This window comes from Pelobates fuscus, chromosome 3, assembly GCF_036172605.1.
Source record: "Pelobates fuscus isolate aPelFus1 chromosome 3, aPelFus1.pri, whole genome shotgun sequence".
NCBI classification, from domain to species: domain Eukaryota; kingdom Metazoa; phylum Chordata; class Amphibia; order Anura; family Pelobatidae; genus Pelobates; species Pelobates fuscus.
Genome location: NC_086319.1, coordinates 214033911 through 214058453, shown reverse-complemented (window position 1 = coordinate 214058453; position 24543 = coordinate 214033911). Strand labels below are relative to the sequence as shown.

Below are 24543 nucleotides of genomic sequence, written 5' to 3'. Positions count from 1 at the left end.
GTCATTGTTATTACTTAACATATATGTTTTTTTTTATTACAAACAATGTTGTGAAAACTAGGAAAAACTTAGCTACAGCTAGCTGAAAAAGAAATATGGCTGCTCCCACTGATCTTAAGTTACTGCCGTTATCTGTGAGTTAGCTAAGATTGCAGCTGCACACATTAAAACATCTGTGACAACTGCGCTACACATTTTATAAAATAAATTCAGTGTTGTTTATTTTTTCAAGTTTAATTACTCTTTAATAGAAGTCATTTAAACCATCCATTCCCTGAAGGGAAAGGATATGAGGGCCCATTCTGTCTGGATCTTACTGTGTAGATGTTAGTAAATGAGTACAAAACATATACTTTATGTTGTGTATAATACTCTTTATCTGCAAACCTGAATGTACAAATATATATATTTAAACAGGGCCACTGTTATCTAATTAGGCAAAAGTGTGTTTTAGTTTTGCTCTCCTGATGCAGTTAAATCCAGATGTATGAATTTCCCCCCCTATATGTTGAAAGACCCCCCTCTGAGTTTAATGACAAAATGATGTGGTTTCTTACGTGTACAACTGACCTACGCTGAAAATGAGTACAGTGTCCAGTGAGGATTGTTAACATATACTGTCAGTTTAGGGGCCGTAATTAAACCCAGATGTTGCACATAAGCATCCTAGAATTCATGTAACTGTCGCTCTGTGGGGTTGGTGGGCTTGTCCTGTGAAAGAGTTTTTTTTTAAGGTTTAACCATTAATGGAGCATTATTATAACAGCGTCTATGTTTCTGCCTGCCTGTTAGTCTATCTATACATACAGTCACTTTGTATTTTTATACTTGAATAGTCATAAAGGGTTCGATCTGAGGGCGTATGTTTTTTTCTATTTTTTTTAAGCAAGTGATGTCATTTGAACAAACTAGCAAACAGCTTACAGTGTGTTTTCAACTGCCCAGTAATATGTGATATGGGAGTAAACTGTGTGCAGGCCACGTAAACATTTTGCCAACTGAAACATTAAAAATATAACTGTGCCTTTGTTTACAGGATAAGACACTTACATTATCTGCGTTAATAGTCAAACATAACCATGGTTCAGGTCAAACATATTTGCTGCATTGGTGCTGGGTATGTTGGTGGCCCAACATGTACGGTCATAGCCCAGATGTGTCCCGAAATCACAGTTACGGTGGTGGACATTAACGAAGCAAGGATCCAAGCTTGGAACTCTGAGGAACTACCTATTTATGAGGTATGTTTAAGTATAATCACAGTAATATAGCTATCCTATTTAGGCATCTTTAGTCACATAGGGGTTCAAATAACCGAGAGCGAAATCTTGGATTTACAAAGTCAGCAGCTGATGTCATGGGTCATGTCAACATAAAAGCTCCACAAAGAAATGTTCCAAGATATAGTCAAAAGCTCTCCGAGACTATTGCAAGTTAATTTCATGGCATTGCAGAGACCAACCCATAATGTTGGAGTGATATTTAAAAGGATGAAAAGTAAAGGAATACAAGGAATCCATGCCTATATCCGCAATGAACAAATGTACGCAATTGTTCGACTATGCAGTGTCCATTTCAATTCTGCCATAAGGCACTATATAGAAAGATTAAATATAATTGTAATAATTGACATTTATATAATTAAGCTGTGAAGACATGAACATGCCATTCAAACGTAAAGTATACAGACTGTAAAATAGTAAGGATTCTAGTTATGGTATCCATGGCCTCACATCTAGGTGCATTATCATTGTGGTGCATAAGAAGTGCAACGCTAGGACTTTTAATATACTTTAACATCTGCATTAAGCAGTGACACGGGTCTGTAGGTTTGGTAAAGTATAGGGTCTTTCCTTTCTTTAGATATTACATATATCCCAGCTGGTAGAGAACAATGCGAGAGTGGCGTAATCTCGTTGTGGGCTTTGTAAAGTTGAAATGACGGTGTATGTGGGATGGGGCCTATATGACCCCATGGCTGTGATGATATTATCTAAAGAAGTAACGGCCCCCAGCAATAGTGGCCTCCAGATACTTGTTTAACTAGATAAGAAAGTTTAAAGGAAGTATTTTATAAAATTATGAAATGGTAATTTACATTTTTATAATGTATACAACAACATTTGTACATAAGGACCCAAATATCATACATTTAAATATTTAATACTTATTGTCAGGTTGTGAGGTTTGTGTGAATATGAGAATTATGAGACTCATTTATTTTATGCACAAAAGGATGCCTCCAAATCACTATTAAATCTCAGCACAGCTGCAGTGCATAGGTCTGTGGGTGCGGCATTGCAAGTCCGTAATCATAATATTGTGAAGCATTTAATAAATCCCATTGGAAACACATTATTTCTTATGCAGAATAAACCACTGTAAAATTTAAATACCCTGAAATAATAAACGATGTGTAATGGTTGACCTTCTCAATATAGTCCACACCCTGTTACTACTTATTATGATGAATAGATCTGTGGAATGGTGTAATTCTGAGTCAGCACTGTCACATTCTGTAACTTTTTGAAAAGATATAGCTATCTGATTAGTAATTTCATCGACCAAGAGTCATAATGTTGTGAATCCGTAAGACGTGCATTCAAGACAGGAAAAAAACTGTTCAATTGGTTAGTGCACTAGTGGTGGTCTGTTAGCTGATGGGTCAATTGCAGAGTCACAGGGTAAACTCGGTTGTTAAAGGACCACTATAGGCACCCAGACCACTTTAGCTCAATTAAGTGGTCTGGGTGCCAGGTCCATCTAGGATTAACCCTTTTTGCTGTAAACATAGCAGTTTCAGAGAAACTGCTATATTTACAAATGGGTTAATCCAGCCTCAAGTGGCTGTCTCATTGACAGCCGCTAGAGGCGCTTCCGCGCTTCTCACTGTGATTTTCGCAGTAAGAAGATGCCAGCGTCAATTGGAAAGCATTGAGAATGCTTTCCTATGGACTAGCTGAATGTGCGTGCGGCTCTTGCCGCGCATGCGCATTCAGCCGATGACATCAGAAGAGGGAGGAGAGTCCCAGCACCGAGGGAGCCCGGTGCTGGAAAAAAGGTAAGGGATTAACTCCCTTCCTCCCCCTTGAGCGCAGCGGGAGTGGGACCCTGAGGGTGGGGGCACCCTCAGGACACTATAGTGCCAGGAAAACGAGTTTGTTTTCCTGGCACTATAGTGGTCCTTTAATAATTCCGAGGTTGATGAAATTGAGTGCAATTGAGTTGGGTAATGACACTTACACTACGTGATGCATAAGAAAATTTTAGTTGTCCAAACAAATGATGATATCTTCTTATTCTCTCCTTGTCCTAAGCCTTGCCTTCAAGATGTAGTGGAATCCTGCAGAGGGAAGAATCTTTTCTTTTCAACTAACATCCCTGATGCCATCAGAAATGCTGACATGATATTTATTTCGGTGAGTTACTCTACAGAAATGGAATTCAGCCATTGGTCGCCCTATGCTCTATATTAGGTGTTGTTTTTCAGTTTTTTTTTTCAATTACACCTGCTGCACAGTGTGGAATTTGTTTGCACGTTATACTTAATAATAATAATAATAATAACTATGTGTGACAATGCAGGAAAATCTATATCATCGTTTTATATTTTTAGTACACAAATGTCAACATGTTTCATAGGAGACAGACGCACAAATGTCTGTGATAGTGAAACACGTGAAATAAAAATGTCAGTGTGTACACCAACTATTCATCACCCAAGGGTACACATTGGTCTATAATTTTTTTTAATGCTCTGTAATATTCCAATATTGAAGATAATAAAAAAGATAGAACATGGGATGCCAATACGCCAACCACCATGACTACTTCTGGTTTTAGAAGTAGTCATGGTGCAAGCAATCTGTATGTGTAACATTTCCGCTTTTTTCAGATATTACTCATTTTGTGCACGCAGTGTAATTACACACCGGACATGTGTGATTGGTGTGAATCCTGTGCAAAAATTACATCCATCCTCAGCACCTACTCTGCACATAATTGGCTTCTTCACTTGCAGGCAGTGCTGTGAGCCCACCTGCATGTAGAAGCCTGTACATACGGTGTGCATGTGGCTTGCTAATACTTGTCAAATTGTTGGCTTCTATATGAGAAGCATTTGATTGGACAATGAACAGGAAGAGGATGACACTGCGTAACGACAGAGAAGGCGGGAAATCGATCATGCAGAACTTGGCCTGGCGATGGATTCTAGGTAAGTTTAAAAAAATATACAAGTGCAAAGTGCCCATAAGTTTAGCTAGATAAAAGTGAAAAATATGGTTAGATTAACCCTTTAAGGATATCTTTGAACAGTTAGCTATGCTTCCAGTTAAGGTACTCTGGCCTTGATTGTGAATTCTCACTTAAAGGGAATCTCCAGTGCCAGGAAAACAATTTGTTGGGGGGGGCGGAGCCTGACACGGACCGGAGCGGCTGCACACTACCGGAGCTCCGGTACAATCTACTGCAATCCGCAGAAACCGGGGAGAATCCACATCACCCTCAGCCACACAACAGAGCACTGACCTCGGAGTACCACACCGACCCGCCGATGCCGTTCCTTCTGACACCCGGCTCCAAAACTAAACGCAGAGGTGGCAAGGCCTGCAGGACGAGAGGGCAACCTCAGACCCTTTCGGGAACACACTGGCCCTGGACCGTCCCAGACTTTGAGGACTGGTACCCCGACACACTGAGCTCAGGTGAGATGGGCCGCAAGACGCAAAAAACGCCCCAAAACACCACAAAGCCACAGCGTGATATAGGCCAAATGCTACAGGCCTCAAACGCAGTGAAGGCCCAAACTCCCAGAGACACATCCCCACAGCCTTCAGAGGAAGGGGACACACAAGACAACCCACACCCCAGTCCCCAGCACTCAACACCTACATGGACATCAGACGCTAGCGTACCGGCCTCCAAAAGTGACATACAGGCCATGTTGACAGGCCTTCAGCAGAATCTCAGACACATGTGGGAGGCAGATCTCGCAGTACTCAAATTGGATGTACACGCGGTGTCAACGCGCACACAGGCAATCGAAGTAGAGGTCCAGGGACTGAGGGAGAACTACCTAGCCCTAGGGGAGAAAGTGCGGCACTTACACACCTCACAATTGACAATGGCCAGGCAAGTCCTGGATGACAGAGGGCGCCGCAAAAATATTAAAATTCGTGGGGTGACAGAATCTGTGCCCCTGGAAGAACTGCCGCACTTCGCTAGACGCCTGGCGGCCACACTTTTACCAGCCAAGCAGGCAAAAACGTTCCAATTTGACGGGATCTATAGGATAGCTAAGTCCCCACAAGCACCCACCTCAGCTCCTCGGGATGTAATACTAAGATGCCAATCAATGGCGGACAAATTGGGGCTAATGGCAGCGGTACAAGGGCAGACCCCATTCGACTTCGAAACCTGCAAAATTTCCTTCTTCCAGGACTTGAGCAGAGCCACACTACAATGGCGCAAAAGCATGCACCCGATTACCAAGCAACTCCAAGCGGCGGGTATAGCCTATAGATGGGCGACCCCAGGAACTCTCTGGATCACCAAGGACGGCAAGCACTTCAAGGCCACCGAACCCACGGAGGGCCCAGCCTTGATGACTGCCCTGGGACTACCAACCACCGCAGCGAATATGGGGACACCAATAGACCTTCAGCCTGGGACACCCGAAGATGACATTACCGCGACTCCTGGAAGAGGCAGGGGTGCCAAACCCAAGACCTGAGAGACATAATTAGACCGCGAGCCGAATAGGCTTCAGTTCGAACATTTTACTTCTCTTAAATGTTTTGTGTAGTTAACCCTGATCTTTAAATCATATATCGTTCTTTATTTTCATTTTTTCTCGTTCTCACGCTGTTGCAGTACGAATGAGGCTCACTGGAGCCAAACACCTTTGCTCCGACGACACCCCCCCCTCTCCCTGGGGTTCTAGGGAACCGATAACAAGGGCGACATAACCACACGGACTGGCATCAGGCACGTCAAATAGGTTGTTAACAGTAACCTGGAACCACACGGGTTCGACCTGATCCTGTCATACTGTAGCAACCTGGAACCACCTAGACACACCAGCCATAGCTGTGAACTGATTTAGCGACTACACGCAGCCACCAATAGGAAAAAAAAGGGCACCTTAAGACCCCTTACATGCCATGCACACAGGTGCACCTAATCACCTTAGTCAGGTACGAACATGAGAGCGGACTCAGAACTAGAAGGGACACCCACAGAGGGACCCCACGACCAAGACCACCATGGTCTACTCCTAGACCTAAGCGCAGAAGGGCCTCATAATAAACCCACATCCTCGGGACGTAGGACAAGACGTTAGACATAGTACTCAGTCCTAGTCAATCCCACCCTCTCCCCGTAGCTCGCACCCCTAAAATACTAGAGGTGACACTAGCAAATAGGTACCCTTTACCATACCAACTATAAGACTTGTATTACTCATTATAACATTGAGACCAACTGTAATTATAAAATGTTTGTGAAGCGATTCTAGTCATCCATGCACATGATATTTACTGTTTCGATACGTACAGGCTTTTGTGATCGTACACTTATGTTTATCATTTTCACATTCGAAAAATAAAGATTTACAAAAAAAAACAAAAAAAAAACAATTTGTTTTCCTGGCACTGCAGGTTCCCTCTCCCGCCCACCCCCCAATTCCTGGTTACTAAAGGGGTGAAAACCCCTTCAGTCACTTACCTGAGGCAGTGACGATGTCCCTCGTCGCTGTCTCCTCCTCCGTGTCGCTCCTCCTACTGACTCTGTCGGCTGGTGGGCGAGACTGATCCCGCCCACCGGCCGGGGAGACCTGCATGCACATTAGCTTTCCTATGGGGAAATGAGCGATGCTGGAGGTCCACATACAGCGTGAGGACGTCCAGCGACGCTCTAGCAAAGAAAATCTTTGCTATAAATCAGGAAGTTCCCTCTAGTGGCTGTTTAGTAGACAGCCACTTGAGGTGGAGTTAACCCTGCAAGGTAATTATTGCAGTTTATAGAAAACTGCAATAATTACACTTGCAGGGTTAGGAGTAGTGGGAGTTGGCACCCAGACCACTCCAATGGGCAGAAGTGGTCTGGGTGCCTGGAGTGTCCCTTTAAGTACTGTAAATAATCCTGATAAGATATATTACTGTAGATTATTTTATATTCTTTTTTTTTCCGTGCATATATGCGTAACAGGCATGCGTGTGGTACCCCAAAGGCAATCCACTCGCTTGAATCAGGAATATTTATGACAGTGGGGTCTTTAAGGACATTTGCACTTTTTTTTTTATGAAGCATTAAGAATCGGTGATAGAGGGGGCGTGGCCTGGACGCCGAGAGTAATGGCAGCATAATCTGTGAGCTCCCCGCTGGCTCCGCTTAAATCCTCGCTAAACAACGTGTCGGACCCCACGATGGGGAAATCTCAAAGAGCAACACAAGCTGCCAAATCTGCCGACACCCCGAGGGGGAGGGGAAACGGGAGGGGAAACGGCCGACTGACACCGGCTAACACTGCCGGATAGAGAAGCTAACAGGGATGGGGGGGGAGGTGGGCCCCGCGGGGGCACTGGGCACATGCTACCGGGCTGTGACAAGGCCCAAGACGCAGCAGGTTTTCCTTTTCTCTAATTTTGTTTACTGCTACTAATCAAATGTTTAAAATGTTTACAATGTTTCAATGTTTGAAGGTTATATGGTCATCACAGACCACCCCCACACACGCTACCTCTTGACTCACGAGAGATCCGACACGGATGAAGGCTACATGGCCCAGGGCCACGCATTAGAAAGCGAGGAACACATAGACTACCTAGACACACTACGAGCCGTTAGGGGCCGACATGGTTAACGAACCCCAGGACTTAGGGGACCGGTAACACAACAACCCGCACACTCACGAGTGCTGCCACGACACTCGCGACCTCCCTCGACCCCTCTGAGGAAGGGGTAATAGACCCCGGGTAGGGGGTCGCCTCACACCCCTGGTGGGAAGGTGACTAACCCGTCCCGGGCAACCCACATCCTAGACAGCGCATCGACGGACGTTGGTTCACCACAGACTGACTACTCACCCCTATTTCCCCCCACCCCCCCTCTTTTTCTCTCCCCCCCCCTTTTCTTTTTTCCCCTTCTTTTCCCCTACATACCCCCGCCAACAGACTATCTCCCCTAGACCGTCACCCTGGGGTCCCCCAGGAGGCATACCATGGCGCTTCGACAAGCGGATCTCAAAATCACCACTATCAACGCAAGAGGGTTGAACAAACCCGAAAAACGCTCAAGCGCACTGAGGGACTTCTATAAATCCGGAATAGACGTGGTCTATATCCAGGAAACACACTTCAAAGAAGGGCTCCGGCCCAAACTGACGGACCACAGATACACTAGAGGGTACTATAGCGACTTTAAGACAAGCAAATCAAGAGGGGTCGCCATATTACTCCACAAGAGGGTACCATTCCATGAAACGGGAGCCGAATCGGACCCGGAAGGACGATACCTATTCCTAAAGGGCACCATATCCGAAACTACATATACCTTTGCAAACATCTATGCCCCTAACCAAAGGCACTACAGCTTCCTCAAACGCACCTTGCGCAAACTGCTAACCTTCACAGAGGGCATACTAATTCTGGGAGGGGATCTCAACTTGACGCTGGACCCTAAATGGGATTCGTCCTCCGGGTCCTCAAGGGTCCCGACCCAGCACCTGACACACATCAGGGCCCTACTTCGACGCTCGCAGCTGATAGACTGCTGGAGAGCGCACCACCCGGACGAAAGGGACTATACGTTCCTGTCCCACCCACACAACACATACTCACGACTTGACTACCTCTTCACGACACACCACCACCTAACCCTGGTGAAGACAACGGAGCTGGGAACAGCAACGTGGTCTGACCATGCACCGGTAACGCTCACTATCTCCTCACCACTATATAGGCCAAGGGCGACTAAATGGAGGCTGAATGACTACTTGCTGTCCATGCCTGACGTCCGGACTGAAACAGAAAAGATACTGACGGACTACTTCACATCCAACACACCAGACCAAAGCTCACCCACATACATATGGGAGGCACACAAATGCGTAATAAGAGGACACCTTATACAAAAGGGGTCGTGGTTAAAGCGACAAAGAGAAGCTCGCATCACGTCACTCATACATGACATACAGACGACAGACGACTCGAACAAAAGAGACAACCTCCCCTCACTACAGGCCAAGCTACTTCAGCTAAGAAGGGAACTGTCCACACTACTAAACGCTAGACACCATAGAGAGGCGGCCAGACAAAAGACATTCTTTGAGACCAACAGCAATAAAAGCGGAACATTGCTAGCAAGAATGCTGACCAAACGCAGACAGCTGACATATATTGACAGAATGAAGGACGGTCAAGGGAGGGTGCTTCGCCTTCCTGCCGAAATACACAAAATCGTACGCTCCTACTACACAGACCTCTACTCCCTACCGACCCCACAAGGCACACAATCACGAGCCAACCTCATGACCCGGATAACTAACTTCCTCCAAACTAACACACACGCACACTTGGAACCAGAGGTAGCGGAGGCGCTGGATGAGCCCATCACGGTGGAGGAGATAGCAGGGGCTGTCAAAACATCCAAACTGGGCAAATGCCCGGGGCCAGATGGCCTCCCACTGCGCTACTACAAATGCTTTGCAAAGACCCTATATGCGCCGATGCTGTCCTCCTTCAACGCGATTAGGGACGGGCACCACCTACCCCCACAATCCCTCAGGGCACACATCACACTCATTCCAAAAGAAGGGAAAGATGGCGACTGTTGCCGCAACTATAGACCCATCTCCCTTATAAATAGCGATACGAAACTCCTAGCAAAAATCCTGGCGACCCGCCTGCAACCGCACGTCCCTGCCCTGGTACACCCGGACCAGGTGGGGTTCGTGAGGGGACGGGAAGCCAGGGACAACACAATCAGAGCCCTATCAATAGCCCACGGGGAGCAGGGGGGAGTCGGGGGCCTTCTCCTGCTATCCACAGACGCGGAGAAGGCCTTCGACAGGATCGGATGGCCATTCCTGTTCCAGGCCCTTTCGCACCTGGGTATGGGAACGCACATGAGAGGTTGGATAGAGGCGCTCTATAAACAGCCCAAAGCCCAGATACTCGTGAACGGGGCTCTTACAGAGGACTTCACAATACAGAACGGCACTCGACAGGGATGCCCCCTGTCGCTGATCCTTTTCGTTTTAGCATTAGAACCACTCCTACAGGCAATCCGGACCAACCCGGATATCACAGGGGTAACCAGAGGCGGGGCACAGCACAAGGTCGCGGCGTACGCCGATGACCTTATCTTCTTTGTTTCTAAACCCGAAATCTCACTCCCTAACATTGTTAGAGCCTTTAAAGAGTACGGAGAGATCTCTAACATGAAAATTAATTTCGCCAAATCATACATCCTCAACATCTCCATACCCAAACAACGGGTAACATCTCTCCGCCAGAGCTTCTCATTCCAATGGGCAGACTCTAAAATCAGGTACCTGGGTATATGGCTCACCCGCAACAGCATGGACCTTTTTAAGGAAAACTTCGCCCAGATGCTGGCCTTGTTTAAGAGAGATACAGGGGAATGGTCATACCCCCACATCTCCTGGTTTGGACGGGTCCAAGTCGTCAAAATGAATTTCCTCCCACGCCTACTGTACCTGATGCAGACGATACCTATACGTATCCCCAAGACATACTTCGCGACCCTACACAGGACTTTAAGGGAATACGTATGGAATGGGAAGAAACCTAGGCTAAAATTCTCTCAACTCACTCAGCCGATGGAGAGGGGGGGCATGGCATTGCCAGACTTCCACCTCTACTACCTAGCGTGCCATCTTCTCAGAATAGTGGAATGGTCCAAAGGCGCCGTCCACAAGCAATGGAAGACAGTGGAGGAGGCGGACCTGGGGATCCCCATAGCGTTGGCCCCATGGTTACCCAGAAGGGGGAAAATGGAGGCACCTATATATGTGAGGCACACTTTACAGGTATGGTACAGCATAGCTGACAGAGCTAGCTTAACCCCGTACCCGTCACCCTTACTACCCCTGACGCACAACAAGGATTTCCCCCCGGGACTAGACCCGCTAATTTTTAGGAGCATGATACCTACCCAACTACCTAGACTCCTCCACTTGTTCGCACCAACAGGCCGGTAGACCCTCTCAGACCTCATAGGCGACAGGCCCCCGACCTTCTCACAGACACTCACACACGCAACGACGAGCTATCTCCGGACCCTGCCACAGGGCAGGGCCCTTCGCCGTACCCCCACAGAGTTCGAGCGACTGTGCCTCGATCCGGAACCACTCTCACACGGGATATCAAAGCTTTACGGCATGTTACAAACCCAGATCCCCGTTGAAACCCCTAGATTTAAGGGTAAATGGGAAACGGCCCTGAACCTGCAGTTAAGCGAAGGGGAATGGGACAAAATATGCACACTGACACACCACTGTGCGGTCTTCTGCAGACACCAGGAGGCCGCATACAAACTGCTCACACAATGGTACCGCACACCAGACATACTACACAACATGCACCCAGACCATGACCCAAAATGTTGGCGATGCGGGACTGAAACTGGGACACACATACACATCTGGTGGTCCTGCGAGAGGATACAACCTTTCTGGCGGGGGATATACAAACTAATACAGAAATTCTCAGACAGCCCCCCTCCCTACGAACCGGCAGCAATGCTCCTACACCACACTAAGGTGCCCAACAACAGATACAAACGTTCATTGACTATACGGATATTGAACGTTGCCAAACTACTCATCCCCCTACACTGGAAGGACACGGTGGCCCCTACCCTCAGGGAATGGTTTGCGAAAATGGAGGACCTCAGGGTGATGGAGGACCTACACCTGACGGCAACGGACAGAGCCCAGAGGTACCTAGATACATGGACACACTGGATTCTGACGATGACTGGAGATAGACTCCCGGACTTACTGGGGGAAGCTGGTTAATACTAAGACCCCAGCTATCTCCAAACACGAGCTGGTGGCCCAAGCGAAGTCCCAGTAAGGGAACTTCACCAGCCCAGCGTACCCCGACAGCTGGCTTCCCGAGGAGCCGCCCCCCCCCTCCCCCCCCTCCCCCTCTACCTACCCCACCCAAAACGGACAGACACCCGACAGATTGATGTGCGGACGCACGCCCGTCCTTCCTCCCCACCCTACCCCGTAAGCACGACTAACAGACAAACCGAGACCAAACACAGGTACGAGCACAGACTAATCCCTGAAACCCTTAGTGAGACATACCTGGATCCCCGACCGCAAGACAACATACAACAAGACGACTGCTAGAGACACAGGTGCACATCAGGACACGTACTGCGCAAACACAAAGGCAGGAGAGCCCTTACCCGAGGTACATCGCAGGCCAGAACCTTGAATCCTGCTCTAACCTAAGCCTAACACTGCCTACACGGCCTACCAGCCCTATCACTCAGGCACCAACACCTAGGGTATAAACACTGAACAAACCCGTCCGCTAGATAAACGACAATGGTCTCACCTCCCACCACAATGACGGGGACCTACACGCCCCAACCTCGTTAAAAGTCTGATGGGAACAGGAGACCTACTAACCCACTGGGTATATTATATCAGAACAACGGAACTGGGAGGTCGGGGAGCCTCTAACTCCCAAGCCCACAAGGAACCTTATCAGTCCTGTTTTTATGACAGTTCAACCGGTGATATAATTCACTCGATCATCCCAAGATCACAGTCCTAGAGTGTACTTGTTGGGACCTAAGGGTCCAAATGTTGCTAGCCATGTTATGAAAGGTATTGACATCGCTATTAGAAATCCTGAACGGTCGACACAAACTTACCAGCAAAGACATTGACTGCCCCAAAGGGGCTCTGTAATTGTAATTGCAATTGCTTATACTGGAAGATTTTATTGACTCTGTATAACTAATGTGAACCCCACTATGTTCAACCATTTTAAGTATCCCTATTCCTTCTGTACCCTATACATTGACGACTTAACTGAAAATAATAAAAAGAAATTAAACAAAAAAAAAAAGAATCGGTGATAAAACAAAAGCATGAATGAAACATGAGTAGGTCAGGTATATTTGGCAAAACATTGCTGCGGCTGCATGATTTGTCAAGAATCTTGGTACAATTATATCGTAGTTTTAAACATTGCGTAAAACACTAGTAAGGTTAACTTGTATATTAGCGTACTGGCGCAGCATACTACATGTAAAACTATGCGGTATGGCAGAAGATATCCATGAGAAGAGCAAAATACTGATTCAGGGCACAGCTTTATGACATCTATTCGTGTACTTGCCTGCTGTGTATGGGTTGTTGTACTCCTTACACTGACTCTTCGCTGACTCCCCTGACGCTTTCCAGGGCCGGGGGGGGGGGGGGGGGGTGAGAAAGGGACGGAAGGAGCTTTGAATATGTTGAGCTGCGCTTGCTTAGTGTAGTGGGAGAGGAGAGTTACCGGTGTGTGCGCTCGCATTATGGAGCCATGGCTTGCGTCAGTAAAACAATAATAAGGTTAACTGATGAGAAACAGTAATAATAAACATTAAGAAAGAACATTAAGCCGTGGAGTTTTGGCTGAGTGTTATACTGTCTCGACCAGCGCTGTCCGCAATCGGAGGGTTTCCGGAGGATTCTCAGGTGCTTGTCGCCTCAGAGGGGGCTTGCCTGGGTCGTCGCGGCACAAAGGTTTTGGCCTGATCTGGGTCCCATCTGTGTTGCTGGCTTGTGTTCACCCGGAGTGCCGGTCCGGGTATGGCATCCTGGGGTAGTCCCAAAGTGGGCAGTAGGTCCCTTGCTCCTTGTAGAGAGTAAACCACATGCTTGACCTCTCCTTTCAGGACTATAAGTGCTCGGTCGAGGCGCCATCTATATTTTATGTTCTTTGCCTGAGGAGGGTAGTGAAGGGCTTTAGCATCCCCCTCCAGGTCAGTGTGCTGCCAGTTAAGTCCGCAAAGAATGTTAAGGAGTGTCCTTCAAATGTGACTTGAGCCCTGTTCTTAACTACTGCCTGGATTGCGGCCTTGTCCTTGCGTTGGTGGAAGCGGACTATAAGGTCTCGGGTTGCAGTCGCTGGAGCTCTGGCCAGTTTCGGGACTCTGAATTTGTTTTCAATTTGTATGGCTTTGGCCAGTTTCGGAGTAAGCAATCCTGTTAGGAGCCTGCATACATAGTGTGGCAGCTCTGCTGGTATATCATCCGGTAGCCCCCGGACCTTTACATTAGCCGCTCTGCGCTCTTCTTCTGCCGCGGCGTACGCCGGTCATATTCTGCGTTTTTATTTTGTAATTCTGTGATCTCCGCCTGCATAGCGGTGATGTGCACATCTCGTGCAGTGGAGGCATCCTCCAGGGTTCCCAGCCTTCCAGTTATTCCCTGAAGCTCCGTGTAGAGGGCAGCCATGTCCGCCTGTAGCGTGGTCTGGAGGCCCGCCAGCAGGGTTTTTGAGCACCAATGTTGTTACCGGTGCGTTGTCTGGGTCCTGAGGCTTGGTCCCCACCACAGGTACGTGCGTTTTATCAGGCATGTCCACCCCCTGGTAGAAATCATCCAAGAAGTCGGAATATGTTTCTATGTATTCGGACATCATGGGCTTGTCTCCACATGGCCCCGATATCTTTGTTCTGTCTCGGCTGGTCGGGCTTCGATTTTTTGGATTTCTGCCTCTCACTGGCACTTGTTGTAATTTTGGGTTGGTTTTTCGGTCTGTAATGGTCGAAATTATGTTTATATCGCTGGAGTTTCAGCGCCATGCGACTTCTACGCTTCGTGATTAGGCTCTGCCCCCATTATGCTGATACTTTATACCGAATTTAAACATGTTTTATCTATTTTGTGTAATATTTACCAACAGGTCAACACTCCCACCAAGACGTTTGGGATGGGAAAGGGGAGAGCAGCTGACTTGAAGTATGTGGAAGCCTGTGCACGTCAAATAGCAGACATAGCTGATGGTTACAAAATTGTGGTAGAAAAAAGCACTGTGCCAGTCCGAGCTGCCGAAATTATCCGCAGGATCTTTAAAACAAGCACCAAGCCCAACCTCTCCTTCCAAGTAAGTAAGAGATTAGGATCATCAGTAGCAGGGCAAACCCTTTTATGAGAACCGTATAAAGGATCATCCAGGAATACTGGGTATAAAACAGTTTGTTACATTAGATCATTCTAGACATTTCCAGTTTTCAAGAAATATCTTGGATAACTAGTTTATTTTTTAACCAGAAAGAGTTGTTCTTGGTAAAATTGTATGTGCACACACAGACATGCGTTAAAACATCAGAATCTAGTTAATATATGTGTGTGAATATCTAAAATATCAGCTGATCACCAGGGTTGGATATAGTGGCTGATTGAGCTAAAGCTCCAGGCCCATGCCCATCAAATAGGCCCACTGATTTAAAAAAAAAACACACATTTTTTTACTGCTTTTTACATGCAATTGGTTTGTGTAGAGGGAGGGATCTAAAGGGACAATACAGACACCAAAACAATTTTAGCTTAACAAAGGTTTATAGATCATGCCGCTGCAGTCTCACTCCACAATTCTCTACCGTTTAGCAGCTAAAATACTTTGTTTATGCGGTCTAATTACACCTCTCTGCATGTGACTTACACAGCCCTCCTAAACACTTCCTGTAAAGGGACATCTATTTTTTTATTTTATTTTTTATAAATTAAAGCCTTCTAGGACCTGCAGAAGACTCTTGCATGTAAATAAATGTAATGGAAATATACATTTCATAAGTTAACATCTGATTGAAAATTTAATTATTTTTTTCCATGTAGGCTGTGTGAGGCTTGGGTTGCATAAGCAGAAACTAAAGTGATTAAATGGCTAAATGACAGAGAGTTGAGCAGTGAGACTGAATGTGAATGATATATACACCAAAGCTGCTTCATTAAGCTAAATTAGTTTTTGTGCCTATACTGTCCCTTTAAGTATGGAAACTTAAGAGGGATGTACAGGAACAAAAGTTGTGTGGACTGTCTCTAACATGTCTCCTTTCTTCTACACTCACAATATTCTCTATCCCAGACTGCATACCAGGAGCTTGCCTGCTAGTAAGAAAGTAGGGAGACGAATAGACAACAGCGAGCGCATTATTAGACACATTTGCGTCAAGCTCGGAGCATGCTAACATTTACATTTTTCTTCAGGCAGACCTGCCCCTTTTCCTGGAATGTCTGCCCCTTTAGGCGTTGCCGGTTAAGTGATTTGCATCAGTGGACCGTTCATCCTTTTACCATGCCCACCAATGTCCTGTTTCATCAGATGCTGCTGTTAGGGGATATAGATTTGGTAGAGAGATTAAAGAAAGAGATTAGCATAGGATATGTGTTTTCTTATAGCTGCATCCTGTGACTTTCTCTCCAGCACCACCTCTACCAGATACATGCCACTTGGGTGGTATAACTGTGTTAGTGTTTTCTGTTGATAAGATTATGTAATTAGGCCCATTGTGAGTGTCTACACCAATGGGCTCTTAATTCCACTATGCTGATCACCATGATGATGTCTAACTGAAAATTGTGGAGAAATTACAAAGGATTTAAGGTTCTTAGTCCTCTGTTTTTAAAATCAGCCAGTTATGCTTGGATCTATTTGGTGTTCATATATTCCTGGCCTCTTACTCTTCATAATAGGTACTTTCTAATCCAGAATTCCTGGCAGAAGGTACAGCCATTGAAAATTTGAAGAATCCAGACCGAATTCTTATCGGAGGTGATGAGACTGCCGCTGGTCAGGAGGCTATTGCAGCTCTTAGTGCAGTTTATGAGCACTGGGTTCCAAAGAGTAAAATAATAACTACCAACACCTGGTCATCTGAGCTCTCCAAGTTGGTAAGACCTTGTTCACTTCCACTATCTGTCTCTTTTTGTGCAACCTTTTATTAGTTCCCCGCTTCATACTGCTCCATGCCAGAACTCTGTCTTTCAAGTATGTTTATATATTATGTGTTTGTGCATTAGTCCAATATCTTCAGAAATGTCCAAGGAAATGGATTTGAAACCTTGATGTAACACTGTTATAAGAATGGTGACATCAATGTGCAATTATTTCCTAATAACCTGGTCATACATGTGCAAAATTAGTGTGCGTTAAACTTCCAAGCAACAATTGCCCCAATTTTATTTTTTTGGGTCACCACTAGTAATGTAAACTGCTTAATAGGCATGCCCCTAATAGGCTTGCCTCACAGGACATTTTACTGTGAATTTACAGGAAATAATTCAATTTGTATTCATTTCTGTAAAAAAAAGTCAGACAGACAGACATAGATAGATAGATGGAATTTTTTGCAATGTTTCCAATGTTGTACAGTGCGAAAATTGTCTTTTGACCTCGTTTCAGGCAGCTAATGCTTTCCTGGCTCAAAGAATTAGCAGCATAAACTCGATCAGTGCGCTCTGTGAGGTTACAGGCGCAGATGTGGGAGAAGTAGCACACGCCATTGGTACTGATCAACGCATTGGGCGACCATTCCTACAAGCAAGTATTGGTATGTATAGAAAATAAATAAATCAGCTAATTTTAGAATACATTTATTTTATCATTGTTATTGTTTAAAGTGCCAACAAATTCTGAACACACAGTGCAACGATTGAGACATACAATTAGCTGTGACTAAACAAGTTAAACAGAAACTGGAGTAGCTGAGGTCCCGACACAAAGAAGGTTACTGTCTACAGGGAGGGAGGTTTTATGTTGCAGCATATGCCACCATTTTTCCAAGAGCACAGTGGCATCCATAACTCTTAAATGGAAGAAGTTTGAACCAACATGGACTTTTTCTAGTCAAACTGAGCAATAGGGAGAGAAGGGCTTTGGTAAGAGAAGTGACCAAGACCCTGATGATCACTGTGGGTGAGTTCCAAAGATCATGTGTGGAGATGGGAGAAACTTGTGGAAGAACAACCATCACTGCAACACCCCACTGATCTGGTCTTTATGGCAGACTGTCCAGATAGAAGCCTCTCCACACTACGAGACATATAAAAACCTGCTGTCAATTTGCCAAAAGCACTGCAAAACAAGATTTTCTGTTTTTTTCTGATTTTCTGGTCTGATAAAATGAAGATTGAACAGTTTGAGATCAATTCAAAGCATCGTGTCTGAAGGAAACCAGACATCACTCCATACCTGCACAATATCATCCCAACGTTAAAGGATGGTAGTGGTAGCATCACGCTTTGGGGGCTTTTTTTAGTGGCACGGACTGAGAGAGTGGTAAGGGTTGAGGGAAATCTGAACACATCAAAATAATGAGATACCCTTATTGAAAACTTTGTCCAGAGTGTTTAGGATCTAAGACTGGGGTATAGCAGGACAATAGACAATGCCCTAAGCACACACACAAGACAATGCAAGACTGGCTTATGGACAACTGTAAATATCTTTAAGAGCCTGGACTTGAACCAACCGTTATGAGGACATGCTGATTGGCCAGTGCAGTGTTTGGCTCCACCCCCCAACCCGCCTCATTGGCTGAGATCATCAGAGTTGTAGATCTCTGATGAGGAAAGCATTGGGTTGGCTGAGATCATCAACTCTGATAATCTCAGCCAAGGAGGTGGGTTGTGGGGCAAAGCCAGCGCTGGAATAAAAGTGAGTTTTCTAGTTATTTAAAGGGGACAAGACCTAACCTAAATAGTTAGTTTAACACTATAGGGTCAGAAATACATGTTTGTATTCCTTTAATATTGCTGCTGACTGACAGTCTACATCCAAGCTGACAGAGCTTGAGAGGAGATTAATGACATAAATTACCCAAATTCAGGTGTGCAAAGCTTATCACATCATACCCAAAAAGATGTGAGACTATAATCACTGCCAAAGGTGCTTCCAATTAAATACTGAGCTAAGGGTCTGAATACAATCTGTATCACATTTATTTTTAAAATCAGAATAGGAACTGCTTTTTGAAGTGCATGTATGAGAGCAGCAGTTTCCAATTACTCGTGGTTTCCATTCATTTCTTTTAAATCCTGCTCACAAAGAAGTGAATTTACATCTGTTTGGAAATTCTGTTCAAATATGTACAAATATATTTACTCCCTGTGGTCTCAGCACTTCTTCTTGGAAAATGGATTATAATCAATTTTCTTAAATTTAATTTTATTACTTTTCTTCTCTCTCTATAAAATTCCATCCATTCTTCTGACATTATGTGAAATAAATTACGATGTATACTTGTATGATGAAAATTAACTGATGTTTATTATAACACTATTTTTTGTATTTTTTAGGCTTTGGTGGGAGCTGTTTCCAGAAAGATATTCTGAATCTGATCTACATGTGTGAGACCCTCAGTCTACACGAAGTAGCAATGTACTGGCAGCAGGTACTATTTAAAGGGATACTCGGGGCACCATAACAACCTTTCTTTGTTATTTTGCACTGTTTCACTCAAATCACAGGAGAAGTCATGTCGCTGTCTGCCCATACAAGAAATTGTACTATCTTGTCAGGCTGCACAGGAGTTTTTGGAAGATGTCAACTCTACTGCATAACAACAAAAAAACAAACAAACAGAAGGACCGGGTACTCAGCTGAAGTTCTGCAGATTTATTGGACCACACTGCAGCTCCAATATGACAGCCACTGTTAAGCTTTGATAAAGGCTCCAGTGTTGGAGTCGAAATGTTGCTGCATGGTCCAATACTTTTGTATCTTGTGAGCTTGTAGGTTGACGCTTTTCTAGTTTATGTAGTACATTATGACAAGTTCCTGTAATAAAACTTTGTGCCTTCTGTTTCTGTAATACTACAGCATAAACCTGATAACTGTACTACTGCTCCCAGAAATCCTTGCTGTGTCTAAAGAGCAGAGAAAATGCAGAGAAATACATCCTAACTTCAGCACTGCCATAGATAGAAGAATCATATTTGGTGGAGTCACATTCACAAACCTCCCAGCTGCCCAAATCTGGCATGGCAGATCTGAATAGGGATGCCTGTTCGACTGCGTTTTCCTGTCCTGCTTTGAGACACAGACATAGAAAAGTTGCCAGACAGCACAGAATTAGCACCATTAATATTAATTAGAGCTGCACAAAAGTATTTCTGGCTAATTCGGTCCATACAAGAAAATATTTTCAGTGCTTTGCACGTGGACCGACCTATTTAACCAAACTGTAGGGTTGCTTGTCAATATGCAGCAAATGAGCACTAGGGTAACATACCTTTTAAATCCAGGACACTAATCGATACGAATTCTTCTAAACCTCACTGCTGCCATTGGCACTGTTGGATCACACTCTCCTTCTCCAAACTCTTCACACCTTTTTGCCTTCATGACACTGTATCAAAGTTAAATTAATCCCCAATCCCTCGCTTTTTGAGGTGTTGCGGTCCAACCTCTCAAATGAGTAAACAAAATAAGCAAATAACAGTACCTAAGATATAAAGTAAAATACCAATCTTCTTTATTCTCCCATGTATGAGTCGTAAAATTCATTCGGCAACATGCAGCATGCAAAGTAGCGGTACTAGAAATTGCAGCAGTCTCTGTGTTTCGTACCCTTGTACTTTAACTTGACTTCAGTCATGACTATGTCCGGTCACCTGTCATGCTTCTCATCCAATCTCTCCCAACAATCCTTCAGTGTCTCCTTTCCTAGTAACGCTTCCTCCCCTTGCCCTGTCTTGTCTGGGGTCCTCCAAGTCCTCTTCTTTCTTTATTTTGCCTCTCTTAGCAAACTTATTGGATTGTTTGGATTCCACTACTACTTATATGATGTTAATACCCAGATATACCTCTCCTCCCCTGAGCTATCTCCCAATGTCTGAGAATGGGTCACCTCTCTTTCGTCCTCTCTTTCGTCCTCCTGCTTTGTAAAACTCAATCTTTCTAAAACTGAGCTTCTAATTCTCCCTCATTATAATAGTAATAATTAATTATAATAGTAATCTACTTCTGCCGCGCTCCCTGCAACTTGATGGTCTGCACATCGGCCCATTCTTACAAGCTCACTGCCTTGGTGTTATCAATAATCCTGGCCTCACCTTTAAATCTCATATTCATGCTGTCACCAAATCCTGTCAGTTACACATCTGCCCTTTTTTATTCATGTTTGCTACTAAGAAGCGGGTTCATGCTCTCAGTTTCACTCGTTGACTGCTGTAAATCTCTTCTAATTGGTCTCACCAGAAGCTGTACTGTCTATCTATAGTCCATAATGGATTTTGCTACCAAACTCATTTTTCTGTCTCATGGCTTCTCTCAGACATCTTTGTGATTTGTTACACTGGCTTTCTGTACCCTATTCAATCAATATATTAACTATTTTAAATATTTTTTATTTTTTTTTAATTCTTTATTTTTGTTGTGCATTATGGGTTACAAGCAAGCCTGTTATGCCACGACAGCAGTCACAGGTATATCAACGTAAACATTGTCATAACAGGTTTAAGCTGCACATTTTGTATGAGTAGGTATGCGTACTAATACATGCAATCAACGTTAACAGTATGCGAATTGTTGAAAGTTATGCTTATTAAAATGTACATGTCATGGAAAAGTAGGTAGAAGAGAGACAAAGGAGGAGAACAAGGTTTGAGCATACAATCTACGTTCAAGATTATACTAGTTAGCCCCATGTCAGCCGGGCGAGGGTTCGTTTGGGCGTGCTGGGCGGCCCATCTGTGCGTAGTGCCGCCTGCCACAATTGGACGAGAGGTTTGATGATTGTGGCAATAGTTTTAGTCCCGTTGGGCGTCCGAGTGGAGAGGCGATGGTTGCTTCATGGGGCATTTGCTGTCCAGGCTGGTGTCTGTCTTGGATGAGGGGAGAGTCCCAATATGGTTGCATTAGGCTGTCAGGCCTTCTTTTTCCACCCTCCTGTGGGAGGCTGAGCGGCATGGCAGGGTAGTCCAAGGCCTTGCTGCCCCATCTCATCTTTGGGTCAGAACCCTCTGGTGTTGCGGATATTGGTGTTACTCTTCCCTGGCTTGCCGGGTCCTGCTCAGGCAGAGTATGCTATCTGTCTGTGTGGTATCAGGCGAGGACCGAAGTTGCATGTCATGCGGTCTCTGCCATCTTGGGAGCGGGTTCCCGCTGGTTTCGAGGTGCTCCGATCACCCCCGCCGTCCGAGAGGGGGGGGGGGGAGAGGGGGACAGGGCCGGACCCGCCTAGCCTCTTGGTTCTGCCGTACCGCTGGTGGACAGGATAGCTGGGCAGCGGCCGTCCACCCCACTCACCGCCCGGGCGGTCTCCATCATGCGTGACGGGGATCACCCCACCGAGGGACTAGAACCTCACGGCAAGCATCTCCTCGGGACCAGGGTTGTTTGTTTGCACCGGAGCACAGCTGTCAGTTGTCGGGTAAGCGTTTTGCCGGTTTTCAGGGGTTAAAACGGAGTAGCTTTTCAGGAGCTATTCCTCTGTGCGTTCGCTCAGCATGGCAGTCCGGCCCCGCCCATTCAAATAATTTTTATTGAACACATTTTATACAGATACAACAAAAACAGTATTTTGGAACAATATTATAAACAATTAAAATATGTTGTAAAGTAAGTGGGAACAATATATTTATTTTTACCTAATAACTTCTCAACAACTCTACCTCCCACTACATTTCTTAACAAATTCATAGGCAGATCCCTTCTCAGCAACTCTGCCGTGCCGGTGTCCTTCTCCTGTTGCCTGCTTGTACCTGTACTGCTAACTAACTCACTAACTGCCGGGACTTCTCACAGACAGCTCTATTCTTATAAAACAGCTTCCATCCCCCAAAAGATACAATTTTCACTTAATTGGTAATAGGAAACTCTCAGAATAACATTAATGCCTTTTTGAGGTCATTACAGAAGAAGAGGGGCAGAGCTGATAGGTGCGGGACTGAAGAAATTGGGGTTAACAGTTTAACCTATGAAGGCAGGTTTTTCGGGTACCTCCTCGCACTATAACAACTTCATTCCGAAGTTGACATGGTGCTCAAAATGTCCCTTTAAATGCCCTCTATAGTCACCCATATCACTTTATCTCAAGTGGTCTGAGTGCATTGGTCCTGTATGTTCACCCCTTCAAGATAAAACATTGCTGTTATATTGCGGGAATTGGAGAGGTAAGTATTGCAGAGGTAATACTTACTCAGTGCCGATAAAAAGGTAAGTAAAACCTTTATGTTATTATTTTTTTTATTGCACACAGAGAGGGGGCTGTATATAACTAGGGACAGGGATTCTATAGTATTAGGAACACAGGTTTGTAGTCCTAATATTATAGTGTTAAAGAGATTTACTTGTGTGCAAAACTATATGAAGTACATACTATAGAGTGACACCTAGTGGTGACTATTAAGTAAGCAACTGTACACTAAAGACAATAGGTCCTAAAACAGTTTAGCTGTAGAAACCACTTGCAGTCAGATCTAGCTGTACGGAGGTGATTATCTTGGAATTCCAACAGTCAAATCCTCACAGGCAGTGGCTGATTATATAAGGTTATGTAACTTGTAATAAACTGACTAATTACATTTTATAGGTCCTGGAAATCAATGAATACCAGCGTCGCAGGTTTGCGTCCCGCATTGTAAGCTGCCTTTTTAATACAGTAGCTGACAAGAAGATAGCTCTGCTTGGATTTGCTTTCAAGAAAGATACAGGAGACACAAGGTAATTGTCACATTTTGTGATCACAAGACATTTTCAATAGAAGGTTCATTATCAATGACCACTATATTAATTTAAATTTGATTCCTTGATTTTCTTGATTTCATTGTACTAATAATACATGACATCAGTATGGGCACATATATAGTAACAGAGGGACACGAGGTCGCGCTCTTGTCTCTGTCTCTTGGCTCTCTCGATGTAAAGATGTAAGGATGTAAAGAAGTCCAGCAATTACCATCTGCTGTTGAATGTCCATTATCCTGTAACATCATTTGTTGTTTTAATATGTATCAGTAACTAAGAATAAACCTGAAGAAACATTAAGTCAGATTGCGTAATAGTACTTTTTATTAATATAGACATATATTAATATGGCGAGCATTTGGCCCAAGACTATATATACAAAAGACGTATATATCAACCAAGTCAGATTTTACAATACCAGTTTCTCTAAAACGGCAATGTTTCATATTGCAGGGCTCAGAGGACAGGGACACTGCACCCAAGCTGCTTCAATGAGATGAAGTGGTCTGGGTGCTCATAATGTCACTTTAAAGAGGGATGGAACATTCAGTACGTCATGCACTCGATGTAAATTAGGAAAGTACTGTGATACTTGAGTGCAAAATGACATCAGTGACTGTAAAGAATGCCTTCCTAGATGTCTTATTTAAAGGTGTTTTAAAAAATAGAACCAAACAAAAAAACATACGCAACTGTGGTTTTCTGAACATGAACCAGTTTTAAATATTCTTTGCAATGTTTGATGCAAAAAAAAAAAATGATTTTAATAAACCCAATTCGGAGTGTGTATGCCTACTGACCCGGTGTTATTTTT

General features: G+C 44.7%; 1 protein-coding gene across 2 annotated transcripts in view; it reads left to right on the top strand.

The window, feature by feature from the left end:
• Positions 1–24543, top strand: part of LOC134601012 (UDP-glucose 6-dehydrogenase-like) — a 41938-nt gene that overhangs the window by 4601 nt on the left and 12794 nt on the right. For both annotated transcript variants that reach the window (XM_063445426.1, XM_063445425.1), the window contains exons 2-8: positions 1037–1241; positions 3318–3419; positions 14943–15143; positions 16733–16930; positions 17442–17589; positions 19337–19431; positions 23575–23705. In XM_063445426.1, the coding sequence (XP_063301496.1) occupies positions 1080–1241; positions 3318–3419; positions 14943–15143; positions 16733–16930; positions 17442–17589; positions 19337–19431; positions 23575–23705 (1037 nt within the window). In that variant the 5' untranslated portion in view covers positions 1037–1079. The remainder of the gene's footprint in view (positions 1–1036; positions 1242–3317; positions 3420–14942; positions 15144–16732; positions 16931–17441; positions 17590–19336; positions 19432–23574; positions 23706–24543) is intronic.